General features: G+C 42.5%; 1 protein-coding gene across 3 annotated transcripts; it reads left to right on the top strand.

The window, feature by feature from the left end:
* On the top strand, positions 1–25,721 carry Pafah1b2 (platelet activating factor acetylhydrolase 1b catalytic subunit 2). 3 transcript variants are annotated; one of them, XM_006989848.4, is made up of 6 exons: positions 1–358; positions 10,157–10,244; positions 13,703–13,792; positions 15,237–15,353; positions 16,788–16,910; positions 21,986–25,721. In XM_006989848.4, exons 2-6 carry the CDS (start codon positions 10,164–10,166, stop codon positions 22,262–22,264), a joined length of 690 nt encoding a protein of 229 aa, XP_006989910.1. In that variant the 5' UTR covers positions 1–358; positions 10,157–10,163; the 3' UTR covers positions 22,265–25,721. The 3 variants fall into 3 exon arrangements, with proteins under 3 accessions (XP_006989910.1, XP_076432308.1, XP_076432306.1); XM_076576193.1 differs by lacking the exon at positions 1–358 and adding an exon at positions 498–561; XM_076576191.1 differs by lacking the exon at positions 1–358 and adding an exon at positions 848–914.
* The last annotated feature ends 1,342 nt before the right edge of the window (positions 25,722–27,063 follow it).

The following is a 27,063-nucleotide window of genomic DNA, read 5'->3' as shown; positions in this document are numbered from 1 at the left end:
AGGCAGTTTTACATGCAAGACGGAGCCTCCAGTCGCGCTCAAGTCGGGGGGGAAAAAAGAGAACAAAGTCGGCAAATGGGCGCGGATGCTCGGGCACCTGCGCGCGAAGCGGAGAGCGCCGACTGCGAGGGAAAGTGAGCCGCGTCAGCTCGGCCGCGGTCCCCGTAGCACGGGGCGGGACTTCCGGAAGCCATTTGCCTGAGTGGCAGGGGGACCGGAAGTGGAGGCGCTGCTGCTTGGTGCTGGGGCCCGAGGAGGGGACGCGCGCCGGAACGGGGCCGCCGGGACCAAGGGAGCGACAGACGCGCCACCCGCCGACGCCGCAGCCGCTGGGGGCCCGTACGGACCCTCTGCCTCTGTGAGTGCATCGTGGGGACCGCGGAGCTGGGGCTTGGGCGTCGCGGGTGGGACGCGCGGGCGAGATGGTATTGTGAGGCCCGGCTCCCCTCCCCCACCCCGCCCCTCCCCCGCCGCGCCCCGCGCCGTCGCCCCGCAGGCCCTCGGGGGGCCCGGCGCGGCCTCTCCTGCCCTCCGGCGCCCGGGGCCCGCCCTGGCTGGCGGGTGAGTGGCCCGCGGGGCCCCTGGGCCGGCCTCCTGCCTCCTGCCTCCCTGCCTCAGCTGTTGCCTTTTCCCTCAATCTCCGGGGTGGGACCTCTAGGCCCAAGCCTGTGACTCGGTTGTGCTTCTTTTTTTTTTTTTTTTTTTTTTTTAACGGATCACGCTCTTTTCCCTTTTCGTCGAAAACTGCCCCCCCCATTAGAAACTTCTCTGTTGCCTCGCTAAAGCACCCCCAAAGACCCGTGTCAGGACTCTGAAAGGATTGTTAGAAGGCTGTCCTTAAGAGTCACCCCATTCCCTTCGAAGAGCCGAGAGGCTGGGGATTTGCCTGATGGCCTACCAGCTGAGTAAATCTGGTCAGTGGAGAGGTTCCTTGGTGGTGTCCCCACCCCACCCCCGGGGTCCGTGTCCATTGAGCGGGTCAGAGCCGCTGGTCTACACGTTTGATGGACTCGAGGCGGAGTGACTCATTATTCTGCTCTCCATAGCTCCCAGGCCGATGTTGCCTCTCACCGTTTGTGTACGGACTTTAGGAAAACCCGAAGCTTGAAAGCTTTGGCGTCTTTGACGAGCGTGGCTATGGACAAAGGAAAGAGCACCTGGACGCTAGGAGCCGGTCCTAGAGCGGCATTTTCTCCAGCTCTAAGTTGGGTGGAGAGAGTGGGCTGGGGAAAAAAGGATGAGGAGAAAGAGGAAAGAGAAAATACAGGTTTAGCCTTGCCTTGGATGGGTCTTTAGGTTCTTCCCCTGGGCACATTGTTCAGACTTAAAGGTTGCCTCCTTGTGGGATCGTAGGGGAGGGAATCGTTGTGCATTAATTTGTTGGCATGGGCATTTGATGATAAATTATGGATGTGCTGGATCCTGGGGGCCCGCCCACCAGAGACTGAGGAAGGGTATTCTGATGAGGCTTGCCTTCCTCTTCAGAATAACCCTGCCAACTCTCTGGAGCAAATGAAATCCTCAGGCCTTAATGGAAGCACTCTAAATCTTTTCATTCTCATGTCAAAGGTCTCTGTTAGTTTCATGGTTCACACACACCAAATCCAGTTGAGCTAGAGAATGGTAATTGTTTTGTTGGGGCTGGCTTCCACACCTTGCATGTCTGGTGCTGTGTTGTGGTCTAAGTTAAGTGCAGAAGATAGAAAGTTTAGGGTTAGGATTGCTTCCTCGTCCTAGAGAATTTTGAAGGACAACTGAAGTTCCTCTGCAAATTAGTTTTTCATGGAAATTTACAAAACTGCCCGCCTTTTACTTCCCTCATGCTGGTTTTTCCATTAGCCTGCAGTTTGTTGGGTAAAGAGACTGTTAGGAGTCAGGAAGGTGAGATGGGAGGTGTTGGTGTTGGGTTTTGTGCTCCTAGGAATTGAGCACTGCCAATGGGAAATGGAGTTACAGACAGAGCTGCCCTGTGGGTGCTGGGAATCAAACCCCGGGCCCCTGGAAGAGCAGTCAGTGCTCTTAACTACTGAGCCATCTCTCTAGTCCCCTCCCCCTCTCTCTTTTGTTTGTTTTTTCAAACAGGGTTTCTCTGTGTAACTCTGGCTGTCTTGGAACTGGCCTCCAATTCCCTGAGACCCGCCTGCCTCTGCCTCCTGAGTGCTGGGTGTGCACCACTCTTCTGAGGGCGGCTGTGATGGGAAATTGCCTTCTGTCTGGCTCAGGATCCCTGCAACTGAGATTTTTTTCTACTTCCATAAGTTGCTCTTTGGATGACTCCTGATTCATTCTTCATTCCTTTAAAATTTCCTGTATTTTTAAAATCTTTATCTCATGTGTATGGATATGTTGCCTGCGTGTATGTATGTACTGCGTCATATGTATGCAATGCCAACAGAGGCCAGAAGAAGGTGCCAGATCCCTTGAAACTAGAGTCACAGATGGTTGTGAATCCCCATGTGGGTGCTGAGAGTTGAACCCTCGTCCTCTGCAAAAGCAGGTGATGCTCTTAACCACTGAGTCATCTCCTGTCCCCCCAGGTTTTCATGTTTAAAAATTGTGTGTATGTGTGTAGGTCAGAGAACAGCTGAGGAAATCAGGTCTGTTATTGCACCAGGGGGGTCCTGAAGTCAAATTCATTGTTGGCCTTGGATCTGACACTCAGCCCATTTATTCTTGAACAAAGTATGTTGTTTTATACAAATATAGGTTGCATGATAAATTTTACTTTACCAAGCTGTTTATTTATTTTTTTATTTTATCACTCAAAACCCTGAACAAAGCACTTCCATCTGAACCCCAAATCTTACATTCTGTTTGAGGGTCTCCCTCTGCAGCCCCGGCTGCCTGGACTTGATGCAGTGTCTACCTTCCAGATGCTAAGATCATAGGTGTGCGATACTATATACCCAGTCATAAGTTCCGCTTTTTTTTTCCCCAAGGCAAAATGAAGGGGCATGGGAGAAGAAAGTGAGGAACAAAATTTGCTTGCCTAAAGTTAAAAGGCTGTTATAAGTGGGAGAGGATTGAAAACCATTCCAAACTAGATAATCCCTTAAACATGAATACAAAGGCAAAGCACCTGAGTGCAATTACTTTGTGCTTCCAAAAGACACTTGAATCCTGTATTCTTTTGCCAAATCAAACATCTTAAAATACAAAGTAACTTCCCACTATTTCACAAAAGTCTGCAGTTTGGTAACATTTTTTAAAAACCAGAAATGGAAAACTGAGCCATAAACTCCTGCCATCTCCTCTTCATAGGTCAGACCAGATAGAACAATCAAGAGGTCTAGCCAAGCCAGGCATGGTGGCAAATGTTTTTAATTTCAGTAGAAGCAGGTGGATCTCTGAGTTCGAGGCCAGCTATAGTGATGCACACCTACAGTCTCCACACTTGGGAAGATGAGACAGTGAGGCAGGATAGTGAGTTTGAGGCTAGCCTGGAGTATATGGCAAGACCTTGTCTCAAAACCCATAAAATTTGATTAATTAATATACATGTCAACAGTAATTCACATATTTAATTCATACACAGATGTGTGTTTGGCTGCTTCTTAAAATATTCTGATGTATTCCAGTGTATTTGAACTTTACCGGCCTTTATTAATGTGTTTTAATTAGTTTTTTTTTTCCTGTTGCATATCTTTATATCTCCATTAAGAGAAGTGTACTTTGTGGGACCGAACATTTCAGTTTGTTCTGGTAGACACAGGTGCGGACATTACCATAATTGCACCAGAATTTTGGCATCCAACTTGGCCTCTTCAGGAGGTAAACGTTCAAGTGTTAGGAATTGGGACATTATCTCAGGTGAAACAGAGTGCAAGATGGCTCAAATGTATAGGTCCAGAAGGACAGAGAGGAAAATTAAAACCATATGTGGCTAACATACCTATGAACCTGTGGGGTCGAGACTTGTTGCAACAATGGAATACTCAAGATTAACATCCCTCCAATCTCAGAAACAAATCATAAACTAACACATGTTACTGAGAGAAATATTAGAAGATATTGTTCTAATGAGTGGTCACCAGCCATCCATATTATACAAGAACAGGGCACAATAACTGATGATCTTCCAAAGACACCAACAGCTCTACCTTTAAAATGGTTAACAGACAAGCCTGTATGGGTCCAGCAATGGCCTTTAACAACAGAGAAACTCCAGGCTTTAGAAGAGATGGTAGAAGAACAGTTAAATGCTCAGCATATTGAAGAATCAACCAGCCCTTGGAATTCTCCTGTATTTGTTATTAAAAAGAAATCTGGTAAATGGAGAATGGTAACAGACCTTAGAGCAATTAACAAAGTAATTCAGCCAATAGGCTCTCTACAATCTGGGATGCCTTTGCCTACTCTATTACCAAAAGGATGGCCTCTCATAGTTATTGATTTAAAAGACTGTTTCTTTTCAATACCCTTACAAGAAAAAGACAGAAAGATTTGCTTTTACAGTACCTACTTATAATAATTCTCAACCGGTTAAAAGATTTCAATGGAGGGTCCTCCCACAGGGAATATTGAATAGCCCAACTCTGTGCCAATATTTTGTACAACAGCCATTGGAAGTGATACGTAAAAAATTTCCTAAATCTATAATTTATCGTTATATGGATGATATTTTACTAGCTGACTCAAATGCAGATACTTTAGAAAGAATGTTTGAAGAAATAAAGAAAATTTTTTCAGTTTGTTCTCATATCTCATTAGGTCTGTTTGAAAAGCGTAGTTAGTGAATGAAAAATAGTGCTATATGTTGTTACATGTATTTCTGTTTTGAGATGGGGGTCTGTGTAGCCCAGGCTGCCCTCAAATTTGCATCAGGCTTCTTGCCCCCTGCCTTCTTGAATGCTTGAGATTATAGGTATGTGCCACCATAGCCATAGGATGGTGCTTCTTATTTGTATTTTGTGTGTGCATTTGTGTTTATGTTTGATGTGAATGTACTGTTTGTGGGAATGTAGGCATGTACATGCCACAGTTCCTGTGGAGGTCTAAGGAGGACAACCTTTCAAAGCTAATCATAGCCTTTTTACTTTGAGGCAGCATCTCTTCAGTGCTGCATAAACCCTAGAGAGTTTCCTGTTTCTACCTCCATCTCCCCATAAAGATATGCTGGGATTACCAACACTTTCGTTGATCTCAGATTGTTAGGCTTTCGTGGTGGCAGGTACTTTTACCCACTGACCCATGACCCACCCCCAGCCCAGACTGATACATTCTAGTTAAACTCATTCCCCGAGAAGTCTATTTTTTAATTATCTCCTTCCCCCTACACACACACACACACACACACACACACACACACACACACACACACACACACACAGTTTTTCTGTGTGTTCTAGGCTGTCCTGGCGCTAGCTCTTATAGACCAGGCTGGCTTTAGAGTCAGAGATCTGCCTGCTTCTGCCTCAAGTGCTGAGATTAAAGGCATTTGGGGTTAACTAAAAATTTTTTTTAAACTAAATTTTTATTATGCATCATAGAAACTTTACCTGAATAACTGAACTTTATTTTAATATGTGATTGTTTTCAGTTGTCTTCTTACTGTTGATAACTTATAAATTATCTATTATTTTAATCAAAATTATAATAATAATCTATTATTTCATCAAAAGTATTGGCAAAGAGCATCATTACCAATCACATATATACAGTAGTCCAGTTCTGTGTGTTTCTGAATGGGTGTTTAAGGACAATTCTGAACTGATTTAGTCTTAGATAAAGAATTTAAAAAAATGGGGCTGGGCCGGTGGTGGTGGTGGTGGTGGTGGTGCTGCTGCTGCTGCTGCTGCTGCTGCTGCTGCTGCTGCACACCTTTGATCCTAGCACTTGGGAGGCAGAGCCAGGTGGATCTCTGTGAGTTCGAGGCCATCCTGGACTACAGAGCGAGATCCAGGAAAGGTGCAAAACTATACAGAGAAACCCTGTCTCGAAAAACAAAACAAAACAAAAAAGTGGGGCTGGAGGGACAGCTCAGCAGTTAAGAGCACTGGCTGCTCTTCCAAAGGTCCCGAGTTTAATTCCCAGCACCCACATGGTGGCTTACAACCATTTATAGTGGGATCTGATGCCTTCTGACATAAAGACGATAGAGCACTCATATGCATAAAATAAATAAACTTTAAAAAATAATTAAAAAGTAATATTCACTATCTGGTGGCACACACCTTTCTTTAATCCCAGCACTGGAGAGGCAGAGGCAGGTGGATCTCTGAGTTTGAGGCCAGCCTACTCTATATAGTGAGATCCTATCTCCAAAGATACAAAAAAAAAAAAAAAAAAAAAAAAAAAAAAAAAACCCAAAAAAAAACAAAAAAGTGTTAGAAGTGTTAGGTCTAACTTGCTGATGTATCTGTCATGCTGGGTTGTTTTTTTGTTTTTGTTTTTCCGACTTTATTTATTATGTATACAGTGTTCTGTTTGAGTGTATCCCTGCCGGCCAGAAGAGGGAGCCAGATCTCATTACAAATGGTTGTGAGCTACCATGTGGTTGCTGGGAATTGAACTCGACCTCTGGAAGAACAGCCACTGTTCTTAACCTCTGAGCCATCTCTCCAGTCCTGTTTTTTGTTTTTTGATTCAGGGTTTCTCTGTGTAACTTTGGTGCCTATCCTCGATCTCACTCTGTAGACCAGGCTGGCCTCAAACTCACAGAGATCCGCCTGGCTCTGTGTGCTGGGATCAAAGGTGTGTGTGTGTGTGTGTGTCTGTGTGTGTCTGTGTGTGTGTGTGTCCACCACCCAGCCATGCTGGTTTTTAAGAGCATCTAAACTTATAGATCAACTATAAAATGTAAGATTTATTAAATACCCTTTACTTGATAAACATAACATAAACCCCACTAAAGCTGGGCAGTGGTGACTCTGCCTTTAATCTCAGCACTTGGGAGGCAGAAGCGGATGGATCTCTGTGAGTTAAAGGACAGCCTCGTCTACAAAGTGAGTTCCAGGACAAGCCAGGGTTACACAGAGAAACCCTGTCTAGAAAAAAAAACCTTCCACACAGAACAACAACAAAAAACAACTGGCAGTGGTACACCTCTCTAATCCCAGCAGTTGGAAGGCAGAAGCAGGCGGATCTCTGTGAGTTCAAGGCCAGCCTGGTCTACAGAGGGAGTTCCAGGACAGCCAAGGCTGTTACACAGAGAAAACAAAACAAAACAAAAACCCAATACTAAAATGCCTTTCAGTAGTAAAAGGCAACATCCTTTGACATAGGGAATTCAGTAAATTGGCATAAAAAATGGCATAGACAGTTGCATCCTTGTGTGTAACCATTACCTGTAACAGGCCAGTGAAGACAAATTGAAACACAGGTAAAACTTCCACTTGGTTCTGAGACAGTTTCCCCAGTGACTGCTAATCTTTGGTGGGGTTTGTGTGTGTGTGTGTGTGTGTGTGTTTTGTTTTGTTTTGTTTTTTTGAGACAGGATCTCACTTGGTAGCCTGAAACTCACTGTATAGACCAGGTGGCCTCAGACTCACAGATATTCCTTCCCTCTACCTCCCAAATGCTGGAAGCTACTATGTTAGGCTTAACCTTTGTTTTTGAGAAAGTATCTCATGTATCCCAGGGTATCCTTGAACTCATATGTAGCTACAGTTGACCTTGAATTTCTGGTCTTCCTGCGACTTCCTGAGTGCTAGATTTATGGGCATGTACCTGGTTTGATAAGATTTAGTATGATGCTAGGAATTGAACCCAGGGCTTAAGGCATGGGTAGGCAAGCATGCTACTTAACCAGGTGTTCCTCAGTTAATATTCACCACTGCCACCCCCTTTTGAGACAGGGTCTCAATATGTAACCCTGGCTAGCCTGGAGCTTGCAGTGTAGACCAAGCTGTCCTCAAACTCACAGAGTACACCAGACAGAAGTACTTCTTCTGTCTCCTGAATTGTGGGATTAAAGGAATGAGTCACTACACCTTGAGTGTTGTTACTTGGTTATTGTTCATGATTTCTAGGAGACAATATGTGGTCTCTTGCCAACCTGGAGTTCCAAATTAGGCTAAACTAGCCATTATACCTGCCTGTCTCCACCTCCCCAGAGCTAGGATTGTTAGCACACACTGTCACACTGGATTTCTTTTTTAACAAGAATGCTGGGGGTTGGATGTGAGCACCTCTGTCCTCCCTGATCTTGTCTTATCAGTACTTTAATTACTGTACAGTAACTGTGGGATGCTTTAATAGCTAGTGGATTCTAATTATTGCTGTAGTCTTGTTTAGTTAAAATATTTTATGTGTATGGGTATTATGCCTGCATATACATCTGTGTATCATGTTCATAATTGGTACCCAAGAAGGCCAGAAATGAGTGTTGGATACGCAGGAACTAGAGTTACAGAAAGCTGCTGTGTAGGTGCTGGGAATTGAAACAGGGTCTTCAGAAAAAGCAGCCAGTGCTCTTAACCTCTGAGCCATCTCTCTAGCCTATGTAATTTTAAATTATTTTATTTGCCTATTTATCTATTTATTGAGACAAGATCTCTCTACATCTCTACGTAGCAGTGGCTGCCTGGAACTTGCTATGTAGACTTGGTTAGCCTTGAACCCACCTTGATCTGCCTGCCTCTGCCTCTAGAGTGCTGAGATTAAAAGCTTGTGCCGCAATACCTGACTCTAATTTTCTTAAGCATTCATATGTATGATATATGTGTGAATGCTAGTGTCACTGTGTGTGTGTGTGTGTGTGTGTGTGTGTGTGTGTGTGTGCGCGCGCGCAAAATAGAGAAAGAGAGTGTCTGTAGACAGGCAGGCAGGCAGATTGGAACACGATTTTACAAAGTTGGTTCTCCCTTTCCACCATGTGAATTCTAGAGATTACGGGTTACCAGGCTTTTACTCTCTGAGCCATTTGACTGGCTCCTGTAGTCAGTCTTTTTGTCTGCCTCTGTTTGTTTGCCATGTGGGTGCCTGTGGAGGCTAGCAGAGATTGTTATAACCCTTGGAGTTACACGTAGTTATGAGCCACTCCACATGGGTGTTAGAATCCAAACTGAAGTTCTCTGCAAGAACAGCAATTGTTCTTTACCACTGAGCCAACTCTCAGCCCCCCATAGTCATTCTATAGTGTGTAATTCTAACAACCTAAAAGGCTGTAATGTAGATTTCATTGTTCTATAAGTGTCTAAGTTTTAAGCAATATGGTGCTTTCTACAACCTGTTATCATGAAAACTAACATAGGATGGGTGTGTCAGGTAAAGTGTATATTTGGAGCAGAATTTGTACCTTTTTGTTGGGGTGGGGTTTAAGACAAGGTTTCTCCATGTAGCTCTGGCTGGCTGTCCTGGAACTCACTCTATAGACTAGGCTGACCTTGAACTCACAGAGAGCTGTTTACCTCTGCCTCCAGAGTGCTAGGATTAAAGGCGTGGGCCACCACTGCCCTTCGAGTTTGTTCATTTAATCTTAGTTACAGAGGAGTGATGGGGGTTAATGTTTTAGATGTGATGCTCCCTTCATAAGTGATAAGAAATTATCTTAAGTCGGTGATAATATTTTGTAGACTTAAGCAGTCATGTCCTAGAACTCATATCTGCTGAAAATCAACCCTGTTTTAGTTCCTAAGCTAAACCCATAATAAAATAAATATTATTTTAACCTGACAGTAGGGGCTGGAAAGATGGCTTAGTGCTAAGAACACTGGCTGCTTTTCCAGAGGACCCAATTAAATAGCCATCACCCACGTGGCACTTAACAGTCTTCTGTAACTCTAATTTCAGGGGATCTGAACGCCCTCTTCTGGCTTTAGTGGGTACTACACACGTGCGATGCACAAACATACATGCATCTATACATAAACAAAACTAAATCCCTCGGGAGGTAGAGGCAGAGGCAGGCAGATCTCTGCAATTTCGAGGCCAGCCTGTTCTATTCTACAGAATGAGTTCCAGGACATCCAGAGCTACCCAGAGAAACCTTGTCTTGAAAATCAAAATAAATAAATAGTAACTGGGCTGGTAGTGCACGCCTTTAATTCCGGTACTCAGGAGGCAGAGGCAGCCAGATCACTTGAGTTCAAGGCCAGTCTACATAGTTCTAGGACAGCCAGAGCTACATTGTGAGACCCTGTCTCAAAAAACCTGACAGTATTTAGTATTTAATGTTCTTGTTAATAAATGAAACATGACAGACATTTCTCTTCAGGTGTAGAATGAGCCAAGGAGACTCCAACCCAGCAGCTATTCCACATGCAGCGGAAGATATTCAAGGAGATGACAGGTGGATGTCTCAGGTAAAGGGTGGTGCATATGCATTACTTGTGTGGCTAGATCACTTTGTTTCGTGTGTATGCAAGTAAATGTGTGTGCGTGCACAAGCTAGCATGTGTTTGCACGCATGTGATGGCCAGAGATCTGGTGTTTTCCTCAATTGATTGTTCTCCACCTTACTTTTGAAATAGTGTCTCTCACTGAACCTGGAGCTCACTAATTTGGCATGACTAAGCTGGTCAGCATACTTCAGGGATCCTCTCGTCCCTTGTTTCCCCACTGCCGGGGGGCCAGGGTTTAGTTGGTTGGTTGGTTTTTTCATTTTTTTTACTTTATGTATACATATCTGTGTGTGGGTGCCCGAAGGTGCCAGGACTACCAAGAGTTTTTTTGTTTTGTTTTGTTTTTGTTTTTCAAGACAGGGTTTTTCTGTGTAGCACTGGCTGTCCTGGAACTTGCTCTGTAGTTCAAGATGGCTTTGAACTCAGAGAGATCCTCCTTCTTCTGCCTCCTGAATGCTGGGGTGAAAGATGTGTGCCACAGGGCTGGAGAGGTGGCTCAGTGGTTAAGAGTACTGGCTGCTCTTCCAGAGGACCCAAGTTCCAATTCCCAGCACCCACATGGCAGCTCAACTCACAACTGCCTTTATCTTCAGTTTCTGGGGATCTGACACTTTCACACAGATATATATATATATATATATATATGACAAAACACAAATGCACATACAATAAATTATTTTTGAGAAAGATGTGTGCCACCACCACCATTTCTTTTTTTTTTTTTAATTTTGTTTTTGAGACAAAGTCTTCTAATAATCCTGCTTCCGCCTCCCACATGCTGAGATTACAGTCATAAAATGCTCACTATGTAAATACTCTGCCAACTGAGATCCCCATCCCTGATTCTAGGGTTTAGGAAAAAGGAATAATCTGTAGACCTGTCCCTGAAACTAGATTAGAAACTGTTGCCTAGCCAGATGGTGGTGAGTTCAAGGCCAGCCTTCTCTACGTAGTGAGTTCCAAGACAACTAGAGCTACATCGTGTAAGACCCTGTCTCAAACAACATCAGATGTTTCTCTTTTCTTCTTCTTCTTCTTCTTCTTCTTCTTCTTCTTCTTCTTCTTCTTCTTCTTCTTCTTCTTCTTCTTCTTCTTCTTCTTCTCCTTCTCCTCCTCCTCCTCCTCCTCCTCCTCCTCCTCCTCCTCCTCCTCCTCCTCCTTCTTTTTTTTAATGGTTTTTTAAGACAGAGTTTCACTGTGTAGCCCTGGCTGTCCTGGAACTCGATTTGTAGACCAGGCTAGCCTCGAACTCACAGAAATCCACCTGCCTCTGTCTCCTGAATGCTGGGACTAAAGATGTCTCCCAACACAGCCTGGCAAAAAAAAGTTTCTTAACCAGATATGCTAGGTAGCACATGCCTAGCATCTAAACTCAGGAGATTGAGGCAGGACTACCAGGAGTTAAAGCCCAACCTGACTTATTTAGATCCTGACTTTAAACAAACAAAACCAAAGCCAATGAGTAGGGCTGGGTGTGTGGTTCAGTGATAGACTTAGCTGGGCCCTGTGATGCACACCTCTAGTTCTGGTTATTTAGTAGACTGAGACAGAAAGATCACTTGAGATCCAGAGTTTGAAGCCAGCTTAGGCAACTTAATTGAAAGGAGGGGAAGGGAGAGTGAGTCAGGCATGCCACTACTGGGTTACTACTGCTTTTAAACTTGGATTAGACTGAAAAGGATTGAGTACTGATCTACTGACAGTTTAACATTTGGATATTATAGCTGTGTTCAAAATGTGTATTATATCTAAAAGCTAGGCATCTACTTCAAGAGGAAGCTGAGAAAAAGAAAAAAAAAGACTTGGGTTTTAATTAGATCCTGGTTCAAAGATAAATGTAATACTTTTTAAAAAGAATCTGTAAAGCCTGAATATGGATTGGATGTTAGATGTTAATGGGCTATTTATTTTCTTAGTATGGTTTCATAAAAGAACATTCTAGGGGTTAGAGAGATGGCTCAGCAGTTAAGAGCACTAGCTACTCTTCCAAAGGTCCTGAGTTCAATTCCCAGCAACCACATCGTGGCTCACAACCATCTGTAATGAGATTTGGTGTTTTCTTCCGGCCGGCAGGCATACATGCAGACAGAACACTGTATACATAATAAATAAGTTAAAAAAAAAGAAGAACATTTTAACTTGTGTTTGCTGAAGTACTTGAGTCATGGGTAGTAGCGAGATGGTTCAGCAGTTAAGAACATTTGCTACATAATTATGAAGAGCAGAGTTCAGATCCAGCACCCACATTGGGTGGTTCACAGAACACCTGAATCTGCAGCTAAAGGGATAGGATGCCTTCTTGTGGCTTTCTCAGTCACCCTCATACACTCACATGCATATGCAGGCCTACATAAAGTAAAAGTTTAAAAGAAAAAAATTAAAAGAATAGTTTAGTTCACACCTATTTTCCCAGCACACTTGGGAGGTAGAGGCAGAAGGATATAGGAGTTCAAGGCTAGCCTGGGGTGTTTGAGACAGTTTCCAAAAAAAAAAAAAAAGCTGGAGGTGGCACACACATTAGCTACCAACACTCAGGTAGAGGCAGGTGGATCTCTTGAGTTTGAGACCATTTTGGTCTGTATATCAAGTTATAGGCCAGCCAGGACTGTATAGTGAGATTTCGTCTCAAACAACAACAACAAAACTCAAATAGTTTAACAGTACGTAGCTGTACAAAGAGATAAAGCAAATGTAGAAAATGTTGTCATAAGTTTGCATCGGTGCGGTTGCCAGGTCTATAAGGCAGCACAGAGACACAAGGATGAGGAGGATTGCTGCAAATTTTGAGGTTAGCCTGGTCTATGTAACAAGTTTCCGGTGAGACCCTGTCCTGAAAGGTTTCTTTTTGTTTTAAATTATGTGTGTGTGTGTCTGTGTGTGTGTGTGATCATGTCTGTCTGTGTGTGTCTCTGGGTCAGAGGGCAACTTACAAGAGTTGGTTCTCTCCTGCCATTTGAGTTCCAGGGTTCAAACAGGTTTGCCTGTAAGGGCCTTTACCTACTACTGAGTCATCTTGATGGCCCCCAAAATGCCTTTTTATTTATTTTTCCTAATTTTTCCTAATTTGTTTGTTTGTTTGTTTGTTTTTTAATGATATGAAGCATTTTGATATTCTGGATTTGGTAGAATTGTGATTTTCTTGAATCTAAACCAATAAATAGAATGATCAGTATGGTAAAGGTAGAAATTAATTTCCAATTAACTCAGAAAAAAAGAATAAGCTTTAGGATAGACTGAAAAGGATGAATAGCTTGGTTTGCTTGCTTGCTCTCCTATTGTATAGTGTTGGGGGTGGATCTCTGGGTCTTGCTCATAAAGAATGTTTTACAGTACCTGGTTGGACAACAATTTGTTTAGGCCAACAAATTGCGAAAGGAAAGAAATACCAATTTCTTATTTTTCTTTCTTCTACAAACCAGCATAATAGGTTTGTTCTGGACTGTAAAGACAAAGAGCCGGACGTGCTGTTTGTGGGAGATTCCATGGTACAGTTGATGCAGCAGTATGAGGTAAATCAGAGGGTGTTCTTGGCTCCTAGTGTATGTCCACTGATACCTTACAAACTTTCTCATAGGCTTAGGATTCAGAGATACTCTAGTGCCGTCTACAAGGGAAGGCAGATCTACCTAGTGGGATTCTTGGTGTAGTTATTTGTAACTAAACTCCCTTTTTGCTCTTGACTTCCAAGAAGCTTGCTGTATTTGCCTGGTGGTGATGTATGATTCTTACTTCTGTTTGCTTTGTCCTGCTCATGATTCTCACTTGTTTGTTCTACCGCTTTCTGATGGTGTGTGTGTGTGTGTGTGTGTGTGTGTGTGTGTGTGTGTGTGTGTGTGTGTGTGTGTTTTGGGCGAGGGGGCAGGGGTTAGAGATCAAATTTCTCTGTATAGCCCTGGCTGTCCTGGAACTCACTCTGTAGACCAGGTTAACTTCAAACTTCAAGATCTGCCTGTCTATGCCTCCTGAGTGCTAAGATTAAAGGAGTGCACTACCATTGCCCTGCAATTTACTGTATATTTTTGTAATGGGCTTTTCCGAATCTTTTTAGGGTTGGGCATTCTTCCAAAGGAAACTTAAAAGAAAATACAGCTTTGTTTCTTTTTGGTTCCAATACTCTTAAGTTTCTTCAACTTGTATTTCTTCACTGGTTTTTTTTTTTTTTGGAGACAAGGTTTCTTTATAGAACAGTTATATAACAGTCTTGTCTGTCCTGGAACTCTCTCTGTAGTCCAGGCTGGCTTCAAACTCATAGAAATCCAAGTGCTGGGATTAAAGGCATGGACCACTACCTCCTGGCTTCACTTCATTTTTTTTTTTTTAATTTATTTATTTATTTTTTATTTTTTTATTTTTGGTTTTTCGAGACAGGAAAGGCACAAAGCAGAGATCCGCCTGGCTCTGCCTCCCGAGTGCTGGGATTAAAGGCGTGCGCCACCACTGCCCGGCCATTTTTTTTTTTTTAAATAGTTGAATTCATGAAAAAGTGTTTATTGAGCTGACAGCTTGATTTAGGGTGTTGCTGTCTCAATGGCCATAGAATGTGCTGTGCAGGTTCTTGAGCCAAAGACTCAGTGCTTCATTAAGAACTGAGTCATTGCACGCTAGCATCTCAAAGCCCTTTAAGTGAGTGGCATATTGTTTTCAGTGCAAACATTTGAATAAGGAACGTGGAAGGTTAGCATGTAGAAGATTAGTGGCGGTGGTAGTGCACACCTTGAATCCCAGCACTAGGGAGATAGAGACAGGCAGATCTCTGAGTTTGAGGCTAACCTGGTCTAGAGTGAGTCCCAGGACAGCCAGGGCTGCACAGAGAAACCCTATCCCAAAAAGTAACAACAAAACCGTGGAAGATTTATTAGTTTTAGATGTATTAAATCATGTTGCAGTTGAAGAAATTTTATTTCCAGTGATTTTTTTTTTTTAGTTTAACTATATCAAGTTTTTTGTCTTTAGATATGGAGAGAGCTGTTTTCCCCACTTCACGCACTTAATTTTGGAATTGGGGGAGACACAACACGACATGTTTTATGGAGACTAAAGAATGGAGAACTGGAGAACATTAAACCTAAGGTGATGAAACATACTTTTAAGAGAGTATGATTAATCTCGAGTCTTTCAAATATGGCTGTTTGAAGCAGTGGAAAATTGCTTCTTGAAAGCCCTGTTTTATGCTTGCTCTTTGCTTCATGCTTGTTTATGGGAAACATCATTGCTTAGGAAACATACTGAGAGAGGCACTGGCTTAAAAAGGACTCAATCTGTTGTTTGGTTGAGTTGTATTGTGATTGTTATGACTCTTCACATGTAGGAATCAAATTGATGCTCAGTAGAATGTGCAATGTGTGGGCCTGGGCAGTACGGTGGGAAGCAGAGCCATGACTCACTTCAGCAAATTCTGAGCATATAAACAGATATATAGCCAAGTTCTCTGAGTGCTTCTGAAAAATGTTTAGGACAAATGTGAACAAATGAATCTGTAATGCCTTGTCACATTATAAACATCTGCACTTGGTGCACTGCATATAAGTTTTTAAAACCCTAAAGAGAAAGAAAAGAAGAAACAAAAGAGAGTCACTAATGAAAGTTAGTTTCACTGGGCATAGTGGTGCATGCCTTTTAAATACGAGCGGAGAAAACATGTTTAAAACACAGCCTCCATCCCAGTGACTCCTTTCTTGAGTGCACCTGTGTATTTATAGCCTTTGCACTCCTGGCTGCTCCTGCTATTGCATAGTGTATTTCTAACCAGGGAAATCTTACTGTGTGTGAAGCAGTTCCTTAAATCCCACTTTAATACATCTGTCTACCAGGAATGTTTCATTTTTATTCAGTTGAGTTCATTGTTTTTTTCTGTGTAGTTAATCAATTGTGAGAGTAATTCTTTCTTGTTTCTTCCTGGTATAATTTTGGCACTTAAATATTAAATACTTGTAATTTATCTTGAAACATAATATTAGGCATAAGTCACTGTTTTTGGGGGGAAGGAATTTGATTACGTGTATTTATTTCATGTGTATGCATTATGTGCTGCAGTACATGTGTAAAAGTCAGAGGGCACTGTGTAGAAATGGGTTTTCTCTTTCTACCACATGGGTTTGGAGACTGACCTCAGATTGAAGGCTTGGCAACCATGAAGCCATTTCACTTTCAGTTTCCGTTTCCCAGACTGAAGTTACTCAACATCCTCTGGGAAGCTCATTCTTCTTTTGATTTTTTAAAAGTTTTTATTGCAGTTTCTATTTATTTTGCTTGTGTCTTCACGTGCACACATGTGAGTGAACATACTGGCACTGTGGAGGTCAGAGAACATTTGTGGGAGTCAGTTCCTTCTTTGCAACTTGTGGGTCCGAGGGAATCAAACTTAGGTCATTAGGCTTCTTGGCAAATCCCTTTACCTGATGAGCCTTCTCACCTGTTTCCGATTCTCTTGCTTTTCATTTAAATGTTTCATGTTCTTTTATTTCTTGGTCTTTATCTTCTCTCTTTTCCCTTCCCTCATTATAGGTCATTGTTGTCTGGGTAGGAACAAACAACCATGAAAATACAGCAGAAGAAGTAGCAGGTGGAATCGAGGCTATTGTACAACTTATAAATACAAGGCAGCCACAGGCCAAAGTCATTGTGCTGGTAAGTAGTCTTTCTGGGTGGAGAATTTTGTGTCTTTAGACCCACTGGGAATCTTTTTAAAAATGGTATCTCATCAATACAGAGTCTTTAAGTGGGAGCAGTTTCTGATGGTTGTTGTAAGGACAGGATGGTTAGAAGGAAAGGTCATGGAGGGAGGTATTTGCTATTACTAGTAGTTCAGGTTTTATCTTGTAGGTGCTGAAAAGTCACATCTTTTTTGACTGATGTGTGTCTGAAGCCAACCTATAAGAATTAGTTTTTGCCGGGCAGTGGTGGCACACGCCTTTAATCCTAGCACTCGGGAGGCAGAGGAGAGTGGATCTTTGTGAGTTTGAGGCCAGCCTGGTCTACAGAGCGAGATCCGGGAAAGGCACAAAGCTACAAAGAGAAACTCTGAATCGAAAAACCAAAAAAAAAAAAAAAAAAGATTTATTTTTCACTGGGTGGGTGATGGTGGCAAACTCCTTTAATCCCAGCAAGTTCTAGGGCATCCAGGGCCACATAGAGAAACCCTATCTTAAAAAAACCACCAGCAACAACAAAAGAAGTAGTTCTCTTCTATCACTATGTAGGTGCCAGGGATCAAACTCAGGTCATCAGGTTTCGTGACAGCTTTTACCTGGTGAGTTATCTTGCCAGCTCCGGATCTTAGTTTTTATTTCATGGCATTTAATTGTTGGTATAGCTATTGCATTCTATGCCTTATTCCATACTGGTATGTTGTGACTGAGTGTTTAGCTTTGAAAAAGCTTCATGGGAATGTTAATGTATGAACAGTTCAGGGTAAATTCTCCATAAATATTCTTTGTTTTAAAGTGGATATTAAGGAGCTGAGGGCATATAACTCAATGGTAGAGCATTTGCATCGTATGTGTGTGACCCTGGATTTGATCCGTAGCACCAAATTTATGTATAAAAAATAAACCAAGTTTGATAAAGGTATTGATTATAGTCTTATCAATAATACTGAAACATTATATGTAACCTAAATGATGAATCTGATAGGGGAGTGATCCCAGAGCTTTTTAATACATTAGCACAGATCATATTACAACTATGAGTGGATGTGAAAAAGACCATGATGTTTTGAAGTGGAAAAACCTATGGTTACTTAAACATACACACATTTATTTGGATACACACACACACACACACACACACACACACACACACACACACACACACACAATTTGGAAAGTCTAAAAGAAACAGAATTAGAAGTTTTTAGAAGTTTAAAGGGATTAAATTATCTCTGTGTATGCATACATGTGAGTGTGAATGCTATGATGCACATGTTGCAAAACAACTTCAGATGTTAGTCTTTGCCTTCTACCTAGTTTGAGACAACATCTCTTGTTCCACACTGCATATTCCAGGGTAGCTGGCCCACAAACTTCCAGGAATCCTCCTGTCCTTACCTCCTGTCTCAGAATAGCAGTTCAGGGATTGTGGATAACTGCTGTGCCTTGCTTTCCTTGGATCCTGGGGAACTTGAGTTCTTGTGCATGGGCAGCAAGAACTTACCCATTGAGCCATCTGTGTGGCTAGGAGTTTAATGTCTTATTTTAGCAACGATTTAAAATCAAAGGGGGAAAAAATGAACCAGCACACCTTGGTACTTTGATTAAGGAAAATGTTATGCAAATACATAAACTTTTTCTCATTTTTTAAAATAATTAGTTATTTTGTGTGTGCCGTACAAACTTGTGTCATGGTATGTATATGAAGGTCAAAAGACAACTTAAGAGAGTTGATTTTTCAGGGGTTGGGGATTTGGCTCAGTGGTAGAGTGCTTGCCTAGCAAGCACAAGGCCCTCGGTTCTGTTCTCAGCTCCGAATTTAAAAAAAAAAAAAAGAGTGAGTTGATTTTTCTTATACCACCTGGTTTCTGAGGATTGAGGTTAGATCAACAGGTTTATTGGCAGTGACTTTTCTCATCGAACCATCTCAATGGCTATTTTTTCCTCGTTCTTTTTTTTGTAAATTCTAGTAGATATGTTGCCCCAATCATGAGAAATAGTCATTCTGTTTTTTATGACTTGAGAGTTAGAACAAAGTGTGTGTTTATTGGTCCCTGGTCATATTTCCTGGTTATTCCTTCTATCTCAACCAGACTTTGTTGGCATTGTTAACATGTGAAATATTAGGTACAGAGTCTTCAACTTTTTCTACCTGTCGGGTATTCTGTAGCCAAGGCTGGCATCAGACTCAATATGTAGCTGTAGATATTTAACTTCTACTCTTTAGCCCCCAACTGTGAGGATTACAGGCATGTGCCATCCATCAGTCCTAGTCCCTGAGTTTGCACTTAACAGTAATAAGCTCAGCTTTAGGACTGACTTCATCATTTGAAGTGTTTTAGCATAGCAAGTACAGAGGGAGATGAACCAGTGTAACAATCTGAGAATTCTCTGGCTTTTGAGGAGCTATAAAATCATAGTTAAATTGGCAGCCAAAGCCCCAACACATTACTGAAAGAACTAGAGTAAATATGTACAAGTGTATGCTTTGAATATATGTTTATTTTTTGTAAAATAAAACTCACTGTAAGGCTGAGCAGTAGTGGTGCACAACTTTAATCCCAGCACTAGGGAGGCAGAGGCAGCTGGATCTTTGAGTTTGAGGCCAGCCTGGTCTACGGAGCTGGACAGTTCCAGGACAGCCAGGGATACCCAGAGAAACCCTGTTCTGAAAAAAACCCAAACCAACCAAACAAACCAATAAAAAACTCACAGTAAGGGCTGGCACTGTAGCTCATGGTGGAGCTCTTGCTTTACATTCATGAGGCCCTTGGTTTAATCCCCAGTACTACCAGTAATAACAAGTAAAATAAAGGACACACAATAAATCTGTTCTTGAAACACAACATCTTACATACTCTGTAGCACAAATTGGAAACAAAATTTTTACCTGAATAGCAAGCAGTTACATTTCCTTGTGTACCATTACTAGGTATCGGCCAGCTGCAAGGATAGCAGTGTCTGGCAGTACTTCTGTAATAGAACCAACTGATTATCTAATGAACACTACTGCTAGTTTGCATTGATAAAATCTTGCTCTTGCCGGGCGGTGGTGGCACATGCCTTTAATCCCAGCACTCTGGAGGCAGAGGCAGGTGAATTTCTGTGAGTTTGAGGCCAGCCTGGACTACAAAGTGAGTTCCAGGGAAAGTGCAAAAGCTACACAGAGAAACCCTGTCTCGAAAAACCAAAAAGAAAAAAAAAATCTTGCTCTTGACATGTAATATTTCTCTTTTTTTTTTTTTTTTTTTTTGGTTTTTCGAGACAGGGTTTCTCTGTGTAGCTTTGCGCCTTTCCTGGGACTCACTTGGTAGTCCAGGCTGGCCTCGAACTCACAGAGATCCACCTGGCTCTGCCTCCCGAGTGCTGGGATTAAAGGCGTGCGCCACCACCGCCCGGCAATATTTCTCTTTACCATAGTAGCAAGACAGACGTTGATTTATCTGAAAATTGTATTAGATCATTGATATACAAGTTAAAATTAACTTAGGATATATTTATCTTACTAGGTATGTAATTCATGTGTTTCATTAAGACAGCTTTGATTCCAATTCTCTCTCTCTTTTTTTTTTAGATTTATTTATTTATTATGTATACAGTGCTCTGTCTGCACATATCCCTGCAGGCTAGAAGAGGGCACCAGGTCTCATTACAGATGGCTGTGAGCCACCATGCGGTTGCTGGGAATTGAACTCAGGACCTCTGGAAGAGCAGGTGGTGCTCTTAACCACTGAGCCATCTCTCCAGCCCCCCAATTCTCTTTCTTATAATGTTATAGTGTAGCTTTCTTTGGCATTGATAGGTTTGTCTAAGCTACATTCTCCTGACAAGGTATATAGAGAAAGAATTGAAGGGAGGACATACTGGCTTTGGGAGAACTAGTGGGAGATATTTTAGTAATTGGGATGAATAGCATTAAGTTCCTAAGCAAAAGTAATGTATATTACCGTGGTGAAGAAAAAGAAGATGGAGGCTGCGGATGTGACTCAGTTGATACAGTGCTTGCTGGGCATGCAGTGAAGCCCTGGGTTCCATTCCTGGTACCACATAAACCAGATGTACTGGTATATGCCTGTAATCCTTAGCCATGTAGTAGTTTGAGTCTAGCCTGGGATTCATGAGATCCTGTCTCAGAAAACAAAGATTAATTAGAGAAATATATAGAATGTAAGCATTTAGTGATTCCATGATAAATAAGGAATGTGAGGTGAGAGACTTGGGATGTTGGAATGACAGTTGATACAGTGGACAAGGAGCACAGTTTAAAGAGAAGATGATGAACTGCTGTTGGACATGCTGTGGGGACTTCAGGAACATTTCGTCTGTAGGTGGAAGTTCAGTGGAATTCTGAAGCTCTAAAAATGATCTTGGCTAAGGTGTTCAGAGTGGCAGGCTAGAGAGACAGCCTAGTGGTTAAGAGCACTTGCTGTTCTTCAAAGGACCTGGGTTTGACTCCCAGTACCCACATGATGACTCATAACCATCTGTAACTTCAGTTCCAGGGCATCTGATACCCTTTTCTGTCCTCTTTGGGTACCAGGTACAGATATGGGTACATAGACATATATGGAGGCGAAACACTCATACACATAAAATAATTTTAAAATGTTCAGAACGAAGAATAGTGGGTCCTAAAGATATCTGCAATCAGCAACAGTTTGAGGAAGACACTCAAGAACAAACAGGTCAGCTTTAAATAAAACTACCATAGTCAGGGCTAGAGAGATGGCTTCCATGACTAAGAACACTGACTGCTCTTCCAGAGGACCCAGGTTCAATACCCAGCACACACATGGCACCTCACACCTGTCTGTAATTTCCAGTTCCGGGGCTTCTGACATCTTCACACAGACATACATACAGGCAAAACACCAATGAACATAAAATAAAAATAAATTATATTTAAAAAGAAAAAAAAAAACCCAACCTGCCATAGTCTGATTTTTAGAAGCCAGAGTGTGCCAGATGGAACAGATATCCCAGGAATACTGGAAGTCATAAGTAAAGAAAAACAAATAGCTCTCTCTGTTAATGCTCTTCTGTGCTCTGCCCTAGGGTCTGTTACCTCGAGGTGAGAAGCCCAACCCTTTAAGACAAAAGAATGCCAAGGTGAACCAGCTTCTCAAGGTTTCCCTGCCGAAGCTTGCCAATGTGCAGCTCCTGGATACAGATGGGGGCTTCGTGCACTCGGACGGTGCCATCTCCTGCCACGACATGTTTGATTTTCTTCATCTCACGGGAGGGGGCTATGCAAAGATCTGCAAACCCCTCCATGAACTGATCATGCAGTTGCTGGAGGAGACACCGGAGGAGAAGCAAACCACCATTGCTTGACTGGCCATCAGTGTTACCAGCATCCCAGCTTCCTCAGATCAGTTACACCACTGGCACTACAGAATCCTTTCTTAAGGCACTTTGCATTGTACAATGTTCCTGGATGCTTGTATCTAATGTTTGAAGGGGAGGAGGAGGGATTTAAACTGGTCCTGTATATAAAAGTTGGTTTGGCACAGGAGAAAAATTAGCCAAGGAAAATTCATTTGAAACCAGAGGGGACTTTTTAGTTGTATATGACACCTTTGTCGAATCATCACTGTTTTTCCTAGGACAACATCAAGCACGAGTACAACATGAAGATTCTTTTCTTGGCCCTTTTTTCTATGGATTATGTCTTATGTGATAATTATCACATCTACTTGGCTTTAAACTTATTTTTGGTCCAGTTGTAAGGTTCATGAGTTAGTGTGTTGTGTTGTTTTGTTTGATTCATGTATCCTCAGTATTTTTATATAACATATAGCATCAGATTAAACATGCTTGTCATTCAAATGCGGAAGATGCTATAGTTACAAGTGAGTCTGTTCCTCTCAATCTAGCAGTGAAAACAAGTTCTGGGGACTGGGGGGGTATTATTTGTATGCTGCTGAATATCATGTCTATAATAGACCCATGCATGCAGCCTTTCCTCTGCTTCCCCTTCATCTCTTTGCAAATGGGTTATTTCCATTGCAAGCTTTTAACTCATTGTTGATCTAGGAGTTGCATTGCTGTCAGGATGATCTTACTGATGTGTAACTCATTCTGTGTGGTGTTCTGTGATGTAGGGTCTGTGTGGTGTTACTCACCCAGAGTTCTGGTTGTCACCCCCTCCTCCCCAACTTGTTATGGTTTGCTTTGTTTTGAGCATTTGTGGTAGGGGTCAGAATTGTTTCCCATTCCATAATGCCTGATGTTATTTTAAGTTTTATATTATCTTAAGGTGTATATGTTTGTTTTCATTTTATATATAGAGAGAGATAGATATATATATATTTTACAGTACTGGAATCAACCCAGGGCCTAGCACATACTAAGCAAGTGCTCTGCCACTGAAGTAATCCCTAGGCGTGTTTGTTTTTTAATTGGTTTAATTCTTAAATTCTATCAGTAAAAAAAAAAATTGGCTGTTTAAATGGGAAACAAGCTGCTCTTCGTAATAGATGTGCTATCTTTTTTTGTTTTATGAAGGCAGAGTTTCTCTGTATAGTCCTGGCTGTCCTGGAACTCTCTGTTTACCAGGCTGTCCTCAAACTCAGAGATCAGCCTGCCCCTGTTTCCCCAATGCTAGGATCAAAGGCATGCCCCACCATGTCCCACTTTGGATGTGCTAGCTTTATTCCACCATTTTAGTAAAGATGAACTAGGTTCATTTTTTTAGTTTTTGAGACAGGGTCTTGCTGTGTAGTTCTGGGTAGCCTGGAACTTGCTATGTAGACCAGACTGACCTTGCACTCCCAGAGATCTGCCTGCCCCTGCTTCCTGAGGACTGAGATTAAAGGCATACACCACCATGCAGGTGTCTCATTTAACTTTGAAGGTTCCTTATGTAATGTGTGTTCATCGAGATTTCAAGAGAGCTCTTTACAGTCCTACTGGTTTGCTCTTGAGCTACACAAACTGCCACTTGGGAGAACAGTAGATTTTTGGTTGTCCAATATGTCTATGGACCCTTTACAAACTGGATCTACAAACATTTTAAACTGGACCAGGTTGGGGATTGAAGTAACCCATTAAATGTGCTCTGTCATGATTCTACTTAATGGTTACATTCAGTAGCTACGATCTAGGCTTTATGTTCTGCTTTCAACGCAGCTATCAGGGCTGGTTTGTGCTGAGACCTGCACCTGACTGAGAAGGATTAGAAGTTGGGATGGCGTTTTTTCCTGGCGAGCCTCTTTGTAGGAGTTTATTTTAATGCATAGTCTTGTGAATATATCATGTCTTCATTAGCAACAGGAAAATACACATGGTGTTTACTAAAATTGTTTACTACATTCAAATTCCCTTTTATTTTTTTAGTAGCCCAAGCTCTTGAGTTTTTCAAGACATTGTTTTCTGAACTGAGGTATAATTTTAGGAAGGAGATCTAATTAAGCCAGAATTTTGTGTGTAAAAAGAACATTTTCTATCCTGGTGTTTCTGTGTTCCTCGGGGAGAGAGAGTAGGAGTATGGTCCAAATGAACCCATTAGGTCACTCCTGCAGCATGCGCTTGTAGTTTCTCTCTTGACCAAGGATGAACTAGTCCTATGAGCTGGCCTTCAGCTCCTGCATATGTGTATAAACCCCAGATGTTACTACATTTTATATCTACCAGAGCTATTCAAGCAATAGTATTTGAACCACTAGCCTTTTAAATAAAACTCTGCCCTATTGCTAATGTGCAGCTACCGAGTCCACTGTCATTTCTTGCCAGGTTTATTTGTGCTGTTTTAGGGGAACAGTGTTCATTGCTTTTTCTTTGGTTTACATCCCAGATTGCTTAGTCTTTGTAATTTTTTTTTTTTTTTTTTTTTTAAAGATATGAACTGAATGCAGTGTCCACATGAAATGTCCTAGTTTGTCACTGTGATTAAGGGACCAGACAGCTAGCACAGATAATACTTTGTTCTCTCTTTTTGGTAGGTGGGCTGGTGGTTTTCTTAGGCAGAGTCTACATGTACCCTGGCTGCCCTAGAATGTTTGGTGATCCTCCTGTCTCTCTCTCCAGCCCTGGATTACAGGCCTCCTCCACCATTCCTGGCTTGTTCTGTTCCTTTCCTAACGTTTTTCTTCCCTTTGAGACAGGGTCTCACTATAGTACAGCCTGGCTTTCAACTTACCATGTAGCTGTAGATGCCCTTGAACTCAGTCTTTCTGCAAGCTCTACCGTCCAGGTGCTAGGAGTTGCGTCTAATGTGGCGGGTTGGAGATGCCCTGCCACGGGCATCATCTGTTGCAAGTGGCTTGGCTGCCCTTGCATTGTAGATTATGTTGGCAGTGCTCTGGCCACAATGTCAGGGCTGGGAGGACTGTTGAGGACCTTTGTCTAATCCTGAGTCTTCTGTCAAAATTCTCCACCCAGCAAAGTAAGTTTTGAGTAGCTCATGCCCTGTCCTTGAGAATTGTAACTCTCATTGTTAAAAAAGTCCCAAATTTCTGTTTGCGTTTTTCAACCTAACCACTTCCAGTTGTATGCTAATGCCTGAAACCTGTTTGTGCTGAGGTGTGTGAGCAGTGCCAGCTTTATATTTATTACAGTGGTGAGGGAAGTAGACACGGAAGGGAGCATGGCCAGCTCCTGACCCTTGAGTGGTGTGGGTGGGAGCAGAGTTGGGGCCTGCCTGTAATCTTCCTCTCCAGGACCACTGCAGCAGGCTGACTGAACCTCCCCAGGGAAGCTCGTGACTGTGTTTTGGTAAAGGCTTCTTGACTAGAATCCATTCTGTTCAGTGCTTATTTAATATAAAAGTCAACATTTCACTGCGAACTTACTGATGTCTTCCTGTCTCTTTTATCGTAGTTTAGATTCCAATGGAAAAAGCAGGGATGGGTTTTCCTACCTTATAAACAAAGTGGATTCTTGGCTCATCTTATGTCCCATGAAACTGAATGTACCAAATTGACTCCACCTCCCGCAGGGTAGGACAGTAGGATGGGTGAGTAATTACCCGGAACCCTGAGTGGATAGATATGTGAGAGGGTGTTGTAGATTGGTCACACTCTCCTTATGTGGCCTTGCCTGGAACTCAGAAATCTGCCTGCCACACCTCTCGTGTGCTCAGATTAAAGGTGTGCCCTACCATGCCTGGCCTTACAGATAACTAATAAACCATAAACTGACCTTTGACCCTGTTTTGTAAATTCAGTGTTTAGAATTTATTCACAGAATGTCCCAGGTGGCATTGTTTCTCCATTATTCATACCAACAGTCACCATGATTTGAATGCTTGCACCAGTGTCTCCTGTTACCTGCAGCTTACACTCACATGGCCTGCTCTTCTGGGTTCCTGTAACTTCTAGAGAGAAATGCTTCAGGATATCTTCCGTCCCAGGTGTTGTGTGTGGATGTAGCCCCACACAGCTGTTGGCTAAGAGGCCAGGGTTACACAGAGAAACCTTGTCTTGAAAAACAAAAAGAAGAGGCTTAGAAAGTGTGTCACACCCGAGCTAAGGTGGCCTAGCTTAAATAGTTGAACCCAGCTTTGAGGCAGCCTTCCCTCCTTGCCCCGGCGCTGCCTATTGCTCTAGGTTCTGATGAGCTGAGGTCATCGTGGATCTAGTTGCCCTCAGGTGGAGATCCTAGGATTGCTGTGTCTTCTCCCCTGGGTGCGGCAGCAGCTGCTTTATCTGCATGCTGCTAGTGTCTCTCTTTCAGTTCTACTTTTTGTGTGGTCACAACATTCAATCGACTTACTTAAAGTGCACTGTCTGGCCGTCTGACTTCCCACCTTCAACCAACACTGAAATGAAATCATTGTGAAACAAGAATTTGTACTGATGTACCTATGGGGTCGCAGAGGCTACAGCGCTCTGTGTTTGTCAGTAAAGTCAAATTTAGAGGATACTACTTAGATGAATGAATCTAAAATGTAAAGAGAATGTGGAGTCAAAATGCAACTCCCTGCATAGCTAATCCTTCCAATATCCAGAAAGATGATTTGTTTGTCCTGTAGCTCAGGCTGGCCTGGAACTCATTGTGTAGCTGAGGATGATCTTGAACTCATCATCCTGCTTCTGTTTTCTAAGTGCTGAGGTTACAGTGTTCACCACATCTGGCCAGACGATAGCTTCAGTGTAGACAGTTGGCCTGCTTCCAGTGCCATGAAGGAGGAG

Source organism: Peromyscus maniculatus, chromosome 7, assembly GCF_049852395.1.
Source record: "Peromyscus maniculatus bairdii isolate BWxNUB_F1_BW_parent chromosome 7, HU_Pman_BW_mat_3.1, whole genome shotgun sequence".
NCBI lineage: Eukaryota > Metazoa > Chordata > Mammalia > Rodentia > Cricetidae > Peromyscus > Peromyscus maniculatus.
Note: the sequence above shows the minus strand (reverse complement) of the source record. Positions and strands in the feature narration are given on the sequence as shown.

Coding starts and splice junctions, on each gene's coding strand:
- Pafah1b2 (XM_006989848.4), top strand. CDS start 10,164: ATGAGCCAAGGAGACTCCAACCCAGCAGCTATTCCACATGCAGCGGAA. Junction 10,245..13,702: donor ATGACAGGTGGATGTCTCAG/GTAAAGGGTGGT, acceptor TCTACAAACCAG/CATAATAGGTTTGTTCTGGA. Junction 16,911..21,985: donor AGGCCAAAGTCATTGTGCTG/GTAAGTAGTCTT, acceptor GCTCTGCCCTAG/GGTCTGTTACCTCGAGGTGA.